Here is an 11,976-nt window from a genome sequence, read left to right on the forward strand (position 1 = left end):
CTACCGCAGCAAATTTTCTAGCACTAACCAGTTTGACACCATCTGTGGGAAGTGATGTCTCATGTGATATTATCTTTAACTCTAAGACATTGAGATCCTACTTTGTTTCCCAATGATGTACATCATCCAATTGACAAATGAACCTTCTTTACATCTTGACAATCATCTTCGAAGCATTTTTCAATGTGGGGGGCAACCTTCACTGCAGTCTCGAAAGACCATTCACGTTAACTTCCTGAGCATTATTGTAGCTTAGTTATCTTCTCACATCTGATTCAGACACAAATTCTTTCACAACTTCTTCCAGGCTGGGGGCCAATCTTCACTGTAGTCTCGAAAAGTCGTTCAACTTAACATCCTGGGCAGGACTGTAGTAGGCTAGTCATCCCATATTTCTTTTAGACAACAAGGCTGTGAAAACCTCTCATAGACAGGGGGCAATCTTTGTCGCAAATAATTCTTCCTCAGTGCCCCCTCACCGTACAAGAGTTCTTCTTCAACTATATCAAGAAGTTAATCTCTTCAAGGCTTGATACATTGTTGTTTTACAAGCTAGCATGGAAAACTCTCTCGCTAGAGGGAAAAAAATTCAAAAGCAGCAACTAATGAATTATCAAACATTATTCCTGAGTATGATTGCAACCATATTTCCAAGAAAACATACAGTCCATTGAGACCAACACCTCAAGCTTGAGAAACACAGAGCATCTCTGACACCTCAGTCTAGGCTTAATAAATCTCAGGGGGCCTGATTTGACTTCTTCCATTATAAGCTGTAGTTTTCAAGCAAAAGCTTTGACATGCAACCTCGGATAGGTCAAAAATCCTTGGGGGATTTTCTTCAATCTCTTCCTTAACATGTTACAGTCTTCAAGCAAAAGCTTCGAACAAAATTCTCGGATAAGTCAACCATGTAAGTGGATTTCATATGACTTTGTCTGTTACAGGTTAATAACGTCGAGCATCTCTAGTTATACTAATTAGAACTATTCTTACATCTTTAATGGATTCTCCTTTCAACTATGCCCTTGGAAGTAAAGCCCAAGGGCAAAACTCGAAGGGAAGATTCAGTGCCCCTGAAAGTTGAGCCCAGGAGGTAAGACTCAATGAGAAGCTACGGTGCTTCAAGAAGTCAAGCCCAAGAGGCAAGACTTGATGAGAAGCTACCATGCCCCAAGAAAATGAGCCTGAGAGGCAAGTTTCGATGGGAAATTAGTAGTGGACAGGGTCCTCGGTAGAAAGACTCCAAGAAAGCAAGCAGTTGACAAGGTCTCCACTGAAAGACCTCAGAAGGCTACAATTCTCAGAAGACACATGTTCAAAAATGACCTCAGAAGGCTAGGAGTCGCAATATGTACCGATTTATTTCAAGCTCCTAGAAGGCATAAACTTGAGAGGACACAACCTCATAAGGCACGACCCTCAAAAGGTACGTGATTGTCAAATTTATAAAGTTTGTGTGCTAACTTTCTTCTTATAGAAAATCTTTTTGAATGAGGACAGTTTTTTTCTTCTAGAAAATCTCGCTAGCAGAAGACTCCACACTCTCTCTCTGTTTTCTCCTTCTCCTTCTCCTCACTTGTGGTTCTTCCCCTCATCCATGACCTCTATTTATAAGTTTAAGAGGAGGCTTAGCATTATAGAAAATTATTAAAAAAAACATTAAAATCTGTATTCATTTTATCCTTCTTGCTTTTGCCTTATGGCCTACCGTATTCCTCTTTTCAAATAATAATAACAAAAAACACATATATATATGATAAAAACATACACATACATACATACATATATATATATGAAAATTTCCAATAAATTTACTCACATACCCATAATTCTTATATATTTATATCACCAAAGTTTGTATTGAAAAATCAAAGAATATTTGTATAACATGCATTGCCTTGGATCTATCCCCAGCTTTAAGAAGCAGAACATGCCAACCAATGAGCTTACCTTAGATCTATCCCCAGCCTTAGGAAGCAGAACATGCCAACCAATGAGCTTAACATGATTTCTTAAGATGTGTACGTTAACTTCTATTCAGATGTAATATGATATAAATACACATATATATGATAAAAATATAAAATACTCCAAATTTTTGTATTTTCGGACGACGAAAATCACCTCAACTGAATGTAGTTAGGTCACATCCAAATCTCTACAAAGCGTGCAAGCAGCGAACATCTCAGAGTCAGTCAGTTAAAATATCGCTAGAGTAAATCTGAACCGAGAAAGAATAATTATCTACCTAAACCGACAGCTACAGTGTCTCTTACTCGGATGCTGTCTGCTTCTCTCACTTTTCTCTAATTTTTCGATTAATTATATCTACTTTCTTCCTTCACTTATGTCCTAATAATTTCTTCAAATTCCTATGAATATCATCATCAACGCATTCTGGAGAAAATACCAAAGATATTTTGATTTTCAATCTTTTCTGCATTACAAACACCATTTAATAGAGCTAACTGTTTGATTTAAATTTATTGATGTGATTTATTTTTTCTCTCCATTTATTTATGATATTAATGAATTTTTTTTCCAATAAGAATGAGCAATATAGGATGTGATCAGAAATGTGAGCGAAAGTTTTTTTTTTCTTTTCAAATAATATTTGTGGTTATTGTGTTTAAGGGTCTGCTTGGGGCAGATGCAGCTTATTGAATAATATGCTGATAAGCTGGGTGCGTTAGCTATTGTAAATTTTTATTTTTTTTGGAAAAGTTAGACCGCAGCTAAAAAGCTGTCACTGCACCTAGACATGTGCGGTTTGAAAACGCATAAGCTGTCAAAACACAGTTTACCCGAACGGGTCAGATGCATTTTCAAAACGCCACCGCACCAAATAAGTTGCCTGTTTGGGGCAGCTATAGCTTATCCAGCTTCTGCTGATAAGTAACTTATCCTGATAATTTAATGATGAGTAGCTGATCCAGATAAGCTGTCTGGTTGTTTGGTTTGTGCGTTTGGAAAACAACTGATTCTAGAAAAATGACCATTTTGCCCCTGTTCTAAATAAGCCGTGTAGCTGTTTGAGTTGTGCTTTTTGTAAACAACTTATTTGCAAATTTTTTTAGTTGAACTAATAATCTGTGTAGCATAATTTATTATTTTCTTAACAAAATTAGATATCAAATGTTAAGAAAAGAAATACAAAAAAGTGGTGTTACATTTATATAACTCAAATATATATGTTCATATCAAACGAGCAAAGATACACATACAAAAGTAAAATGCACATTCACATACTAATATGGAGTATAATGAGACAAAAAAAAGAGAAAATAACATGTCAAAATGACAAGGAAAAAAATTATAATGTTGACTTTAAAATGTAGCAACATATTACGGCCCATGCTGCCCGGCTCTGACACTCTAGAACCATGAGTGAATCTGTCTGACTGGGATGCAATAGAAAAAAAAAACACTCAAATCAGATGCAGTGTTTTGAAATTTTGAGATTGACGAACTCTGAGTAGTAGTCTCTAGTTGGGATATAATAGAAACAAACTCTCTGTCGGCCCACCTGAAAAAAGTGCAGAACTCCTGTCGTTGTGCCCACCGTGGGCACCTGTAAAATTGCCTCCCGGAGCTATGTGCCTGGTGTGACGTGAGTAGCAAGGTCGGTAGCCCGCACCGATATATCACTTTCTCGGACTTCCCTGAATATCTAGAACTCATCTTCCTGCAGTTATTAAAAATAGAATAGATTAGTCAAAAAATTGAGGAAATATAGAAAGTATATTTAACGAAATATGGAGGCAGCGGTTGCCGACAACAAATTTATGTGGCTGCCCAAATTGCTCTACCATTATCCAGATTATAAGAGGTAAAGCTATTAACCAACATAAAATAATATATCCACAATAATTATAAAATTAGCTCAAAACTGCTATTAAAAACAACAATATATAGTTTAGGTCATACAAAAGAATTCATTCAAACATAAAACAACTCAATGTAATTGTAGGAATACAAAAACATTGGCTGACATAAAAATATTTTGTCACAAAGGAATACTGTTTTCCAAACATAACAACCAAGACATATGTAATTTTATAACAAAAAACTTAAACAACTAGTCCATAGATATAAGCTTGGACTACAATTTTATAAATCTATACATCTTAAATGATTGCATTCATAAATTTTCAAAATTTTTAAAAGCTTGCCCATGTTTCCAGTAAAGCAAGGAGACCACACTAGCTTATGGAAATATGAAAAATGAACCACTGCTTTCATCAAAGCAAGAGAAGATGAAAACAACAAATTGCTGAACTACCATAGTCTAAGGAGAATCATTGTGGGAAGGGGACATCTATCTCATGATTTCAGATCAGCCTAGAAGTAAACGGTCTTATATGTTTGTATCATGCCAGAGCTGGCCACATCCCTCACCAATAAATAATGGCAAATAATGGCTAAAAATAAATGCAATTCTAATATTAATTTCTATTTTCACTGTTCTCTGAGTTTGAGTAGTGGAAACGATAAGAAAATACATATATAATACAAGCCATACAACATTTACCACACCAACTCCTGAATAAAAGCAGTGCTCCCAACTTACAGGTACCCACTTACAGCAAGGTACCAACTTACAGCCAGCATGCAGGTACCAAATTACAGCCAACAGACTTGTAGGAGATGGAAAGAAGCTAGAGTAAAAACTACAAGCCAACAATATCAATGAACATAAAACTTCCAGCAGCCAATGACAAAATCCATCATGTTGATCAAGAAATATTTGTATTGGATCATAGTCTCATTCGCTAGCGAATGAATCAATAAACAACTATATCTTGTTTGTTATAAAAGGATTGAACTAAGAAAGGCAAGCCAACAGTTGTCTGGGCACAGACTTCTTTTCTGCCATAGATGCTCATAGTTTGATTTCAGTTTCATGATTTATAAGAAATTACCTGAATCACCAAGGATCCAACTCCACCTGCACCACCTAATACAAGAATAGATTTACCAGCAGAGAAGCCTGCTTTCTTCAAGCCTTCATTTGCTATCTCAATAGCAAGAGGAATTCCAGCAGTCGACTGAAAGTCCAAATTAAAAATGCAGAAGGAGATGGAAGGAAGTACAATCTGAACCTACTACTAAACTAAAATGCTGGAACCACAAAAAATTTAAAAGGAGTAGTTTATTTAAAATTTAAAATTTACCCCCAAAAATGTAGAAGCAACGGTTGCCAACAACAAACCTTATTGGCCGTCCAAGCTGCTCCACAATTATTCTCCTATTGTTTTTTGTTGAGAACTAAAGATTTTCCAGAAAAAGCATAACTGCATCTTCTATTTTTTTTTTCACATAAACGATCTTATTGCATCATGAATTGTATTGAGGGTTTTGAATCTTGCACATGAATTTATCCAACATTGAAATAACCCTCCAATGGGTTGACAGAAAACATCCAAAACCTCCTTACCAACTCAATAAAAAGGTTTTGCAGTCAACTTGCAGTCAACTCCTTTTCCAGTCAACTCCTTTTCGACACAAACAAAACATAAATTCCAAGGCATGGGTTAACTTTAAACATCAGGCAATTGAAATAAAAGATATGCAAACAAATGTAAATAAATTGCTTGCTGGCTTTCCAACATATCACTTGTACAAGATATGTAAGCAATGTAAGTTGGGATAAAAAAATAAAATCAAATATGCTAGTCTTGAGAAAATAAATGTATAGATTGCTTCCTTGCTTTCCTAAATATGCTTATATTACCATTATTAGCATCATTGTGGGAAGGTGCCAACCATCTCACCAAGTAGGGAGTTGCTGAGCCCAGTCAATACTAAAGAGATTCACATAACAGTAAGAGCATCAATTGCTTCCAAAATTATTATGGCAGTCACCCCACATGCTACTATACTGCCATTTGTAAAAGAGTTTACGCAGACATGTCCAAAACAACAAAAAAGTAATAGCAGTTATTATTATTTTAGATATGCTTTGGAATACATTTGTAAAGCAAAATATTATGCTTAATCAAATAAAAATGTACTGAAGCTATCACTCTCCTCCCACCAACAACTATCAAACCAATGCAACAGAACAACTGAATCGAACATATACAGGGATGATTCGAAAATAAAATGTAATATGAGGCAATAAGCTATGTATAGCAGCGGTTGCCCTTAACAAATTGGGCCATCCAAGCAACTACAAATCTTGCCCATAACATTACTGGACTTTAAATACCATGGTCTTCGAATACAACCATTGCACCAATTCTATAACTGAAAAATAATGTTAATATAAAGCAGTCATTGCACCAATACAGCCATTGCAACAATTCTATATCAGCTAGAAATATTGCCCATGTAATACAAAAAAAATATAACTACTGTTTTTCGAAATCATGTCATACAATACTACAAGTTATATGAATAGCAAAAAAACATGACATTGAATATTTTTTGTTACTCCCAAAAAATATATGCAACTTGACGCACATAGTACGTTTGCAGAACATAAGTGAAACACATAGTACGTAATCTAATTTAGATGGCTAGGCTTATTTCATTTACTATTTTCTCTCTCAAAACCGCCATCTCTGAAGCACCTTCTCCATCTGGGGTGTGTGATTCTAGTGAATCAAGTTTGACTTGTGGGATCGTACGTCCAACGTGGTATTCAAATGCCTCAGGTGATATTTGTAATGAATCTTCTTTTATAATGGCAAATTCTGCATCTGTCCTAAAATGATATCGTCTAATGAATTTATGTAGTGACATTGTGATCACTACAATCTGGACTTATTTTGGAAATGGATAAGTTGACATATCACGTAAAATTACCCATTTCTTCTACCCATTTCTTCTTCCACCCCGAACGATCTCTTGATCACACCACGCAAGGATGAATGTCTTATGTTAAAATTTTTTTCTTCCCTCGTGCAACTCCGCTCGATCTCTCAAAATTAGGAATATGATATTTTGTATCTGGATTTGGTTTCAAATATCCCCTTTGTAAAGAATACCCAACATCTACTAAGTTGCACTTCCTTGTGTAAGTTTTTCTGGCATTTAGAAATTTTAAAGAAATTCTGATGGTCAAAAACTAAACACGACTGTCATACCTGGTGGTGGATAAGTGAAACCATATTTTCTGTTGCTAGCAAACTTGAAAACACGGTTGTCGTGTGCGCTATCTTCCCATCCAGCCATCACATAGGTGAAACACATGTTGAATTTCTGATGGTTTCAAACATCCCCTTAGTAGCCTCTCTATCCCACATAGCCGATGATCCGAACTCTTTAGATTTACTCTTTTTTTACGGTGACATGAACGGATAGTAAGATGACATTTATGACTGAAAATGAGCAAGTCAAGAGATGGAATTTGCATATGTAAAAAAAATGCACAATGATTATGAATTGAAATATTTATTGGTATATTGGTGAAACAGAAATGTGCTTTTAATATAACAATCATATATGAAATTTTTTCTTTTTCTCGCCAAGGAAATCATACTCTATACTCCAGAATCACAAGTAGTATGAAATGATAACATCAAGTACCTTAAAAGATATCAGATCTCACAAAATCACTAACTAATAGCGAAGAACACCCATTGAAGATTCATATGAATCAAAGCAAACATTAAAAGGAAGAAGCGTTGCACAATAAGATTGCAGGTTTGATATTTATCCATCACCAAAAAAAAGACTATAGGATGAGAGCATAAAGCTTGTAACATTATTTTTCCCCACACCATTTGGTCTGCATTATACTTGCAAGCAGACAAAACACATTTTGAAATACTAATAACAAACATTCAAGTTGTGAATCATTGGAAAAAAAGAACAAAACTTTGTGAAGAGTACTACATACTGCTTGCAGTAATTCATTGAAAGGCAAAGCAAGCATTCATTGAAAGGCAAAAATTGAAAGGCAAAACAAGCTTTGATTACCAAAGATTCCCAATGTCATGGCACTCAAAAATATATTGTTCGATAATTGCAAGTAATGAAGATTAGAGGTATCACTCTCATTGTCAGGCAAGAAAACGCCAAAAATATCTTCTTATAGATTATGAACTGCAAATAATGAAGACTGCTTATAGATCTTCGCATATGAGTAAAATGCACAGCAAGATTCATATGGAAGATGTCTCAAATTTTTAATAGACTCAGAAATCTTTTTCTGGCATGGAGACCATATGAACAACAAACACTCAAAAATTTCAGTAAATAAAAATCAAACATCAGGCATTTTGAAGAAAGTTTAGGGATGGGGAATCGAGAAGGAATCCCTCTCGATGCTTCAAACATTTCAGAATAACAATGGATCTACATTTTTATCGGTAATACTTGCATTCCAATAACTGGATCTAGGTTTTTAGCCACTAAACACTTCCATATTCACCACATAGAATACATGGTTCGTCTGAAATCAAGATGTCTTTTGGCGAAATGGGGGAAATGAGGAAGGAGCGGAGCAAGGAAAAGAGATTCCTTACCTGCAGAGCGACTTCGGAGGCAGGATCGACGCCAAGAGTTCGAAGAAAGGTTAGGGATGTGGGATTGTTTGTGAGGGTAGCTTCGTAAAAGCTTGGAGGCCAAACGCGGATCGCGGGGATATACCCGCGGGCCGCGGGGGAGTCCGCGTGTAATACAAACTAAAAAACACAGTTTTCTGAAACTTTACTCAAACGCGAAAAACAAATGTTAAGACAACGTTTTTAAAAACGTCGCCGCACTTTTAAGCTGCCCCAAACGGGCCCTAAGTAAAATGAATGGTAAATTGAATGCTAAAGTGTCTTATGCACGAATGCAATTCTCCTAAACTTTTTTTCTTCAAATGTTTCAACACATATGGTCTATTTCTTTCATTTTTCTCTATTTTTTCCTATTAACTTTATCCACTTTCTTCCTTCACGTTATCCTAATATTTGTTTCAAATTCTTATAAATATGATCATCAACGCATTCATGAAAAAGAAAATAAGAAGAAATTTTGATTTTAGAACTTTTCTACATAAAGAAAAACAGCTGTTTGCAGAGTTAACGTTTTGATTTACAATCATTGATTTAATTTGTTTTTTTTTCCTTTTTTTTTGCCAAATCGAGTAAGTAATATGAGCATATGATTGAGAATGGAAATTGACTATTTTTTTAAAATGATTTAAGGGCTTATTGTGCTTTTATCCCATATTGATTTCTAACATGATAATATAATTGTTTTGATTGTCAATGAACTAAAGAATCTTGTGACAACTAGTTTACTTTGTATTCAGTTCAAATCTGTCTTTTGGATCTTGCTTAAGGAATAAAATTGGATGGGAATGGGAATGAGAAAGAGAGGGAGAGAACGAGTGAGAAGGTTGCCCCGTCGGGAGAAAACAGGGGTGGTCCTCGGGCGTGACAACTTCTTTTATACAGAAGAGAGGTTACAATGTGAGGAGAGAAGAGAAGAAAGCTCCTAACATGGGGGTGAGAGGGAAAACCTAGGGACTCCCATTTCACATGCAAGGGGTGCTCTATTTATAGAGAAAGATAGGGGATAATTGATATTACGCTTATGCCTTTGAATTTTTTAAACTAGAGAGGGGTATTCCGGACTTTCCCTCACTTGGATTGGTCCCCTTGAAGTTTTTCTTCCTTAGATTTGTCAGTGTCATGTGGTCGACATAAGTGGTCCTCGTTGGCTGGCCGGCCAAAGTGGGGGCCTGGCTGGGGATTGACCGACCAAGATGGCCAGTCGTCTTCCTTCTCTATGACTGATACTTGCCGGTTTGCTGGTTGGTTGTATGTGGCCCGACGACTAGATGTAATTGGTTGGCCCATAATGGCTAATCGATTGGTGATGGCTTGCACAAGTGGTTGACAGCTTGCAAGTCACCAGTCGGTAGGAGGAAGGTGGCTCGCCCATCTTGGTCGGTTGGCTGCAAGTGGCCGACTGACAGGACGAGAGTAGCCGACCAGGGTGTCCGGCCCGACGGTTGCATGTCTGTTGGTTCGTCTATAGTGGCAGATCCTTATGCTCGACAATGGCCTATTTTTGGGCTATACATAAAGCCCACGAATTTTTCACTTCGTGAAGGCGAAGCTACATTAAGAATGAAAAAATTATAAGTGTAGAAAGCATTATTTCACACACCTCTGGTTGGATTCAAAGTGTGTTTGGGGTAATTTATCAGTTGCGACGGTGTTTTGAAAACACCGTCCCACTGTTTGGATCGAGCGTCCTGGTAGCGTCTTGGAAAACTATGTTTGGATTTTAAATTAAACGTGTGCCGCAGGATGAACTACGTGGTCGCCATCTCGAGAAATATTTTGACGATGTTGCCCACTTCCTGTATCATCTGCCCTAACCTTTTCACTCCTCTCAATCGTCTCCCTCGACCCTTAGCTAAGGTTTTTGATGCCGATCTCCTTTAGCTCCCTATCCTCAACATTTAGAATTCTCATTCCCGCCCTGTTCATGGTCGAAAGCTTCTGCAATGCCGTCAATCTCAAATCTGTTTCCTTGTTATCACTTCTCTCACTCGGAGCTTTGGAGAAGATCAAGTCCTCTCCGCTTCTCCATAACACGGAGGGGCTTTTTCCCTCTGAAGGTACGGATCCACAGTACCCATTTTCCTTTCCTTTCTGCAGAACAAGGAGGAAGAGGGAATGAAGGTTTAAATGGAGTAGAAAAATTAAAAAAAAAGGAAGATCAACATACCTACCACTAAATACCTATGTGTTTACATTTTTAATACCTAAACTTTTATACATGTGTCATCTTAAAAATATTTATTATGATTTTTTTTTAAATTAAATAGTGAAATTTTTAATATAATATGAATATTTAGATGTTATAAATGTAAAATTTAAATTTAAATATGCAAATAACTTAGAATTGTGTGGTGTGTATGCAAATAACTTATTTGTAGGTTACTGGTAGGTTACAGGAAGTATAAGACAAATATAACCCACTTATACCCTCTGAATAACCTTCCGAAGTATGCAGCGCTGCGTACGTCTTACGTACACAAATATTTCCCCTCTTCATGACAGCTAACATCATGACATCTAACAATGTGAAATCAAAATTTAAACTTTCAAGAAAATATATAAGAGAAAATTAATGTAAGCCAAACAAATTATTTGAAAAAAATATATATTTTTTTTCACTCAATAATGCATTGATCAAATCAGGAATTAAGGGATTCAAAATAAAAAAAAACAATCCAATAAGAAATAAGAAATTCAGAAAGAACAAAATAGAAGAAAAAAACTCAACTTTTATATAATATTCAAATTCATAAATAATATATAAATAATTTAAATGATAATAGATAATTAAATTACTATTTAGCATTTTAAATCATCAAAAAATCCGGTTAACCAATGCTTGTAAAAAGCATTACATTTGTCCAAACATTATTTGAACAGAATTTGATGCTACACTTGATTATATAATGCTTAATTTATGTCATGTGCGTAATTAAACCTACCCGCCACACACCCACAACCACATGAAAAATCGAAACATTGTTCAATACAGACACCGTATGCAGAAATGCATACAGTGTCCGATCTCCACTGTCCATTACAACAAAGATGCATGACGGTGAGCCATATTAAATTTTTTTTTTTTAAGAACAAATTTGTTGTGATGGATGGTAGAGATTGAACACCGTATGCAGAACATTTCTGCATACGGTGTCCGTATGAAATAATTTTTCCAAATGCAGAGAGAAATTTTGAATACATGCAAATGAAGAATTATATATTTGAAAAGATTTAATTGAATGAGTAATTAAATTTATGAGTTGAGTTCAACTAAGCTTAGAGCATAAGATGCATTAATTAAAGTGACAAAATTTGAGGGATAAGACAAATTTTAAATTATCTTGACTTTTTAAAGAATAATGCAAGTTTTATACAATATAAAACATTTATATTATCATATATAATGTTGAAAGATTTTGTAAAATATTTGACATGTGGGAATTCATAACATATTCAAAAT

General features: G+C 35.5%; 1 protein-coding gene across 1 annotated transcript in view; it reads right to left on the bottom strand.

Moving 5' to 3' along the window:
* Positions 1 to 3,284: 3,284 nt before the first annotated feature.
* LOC110028255 overlaps positions 3,285 to 11,976 on the bottom strand; it is a 30,103-nt gene continuing 21,411 nt past the window's right edge. Inside the window, exon 8 of the mRNA XM_020730025.1 lies at positions 3,285 to 3,688. Coding sequence (XP_020585684.1) covers positions 3,674 to 3,688 — 15 coding nt within the window. The 3' untranslated portion in view covers positions 3,285 to 3,673. The remainder of the gene's footprint in view (positions 3,689 to 11,976) is intronic.

This window comes from Phalaenopsis equestris, unplaced genomic scaffold (genome assembly GCF_001263595.1).
Source record: "Phalaenopsis equestris unplaced genomic scaffold, ASM126359v1 Scaffold000507, whole genome shotgun sequence".
Lineage (NCBI taxonomy): Eukaryota > Viridiplantae > Streptophyta > Magnoliopsida > Asparagales > Orchidaceae > Phalaenopsis > Phalaenopsis equestris.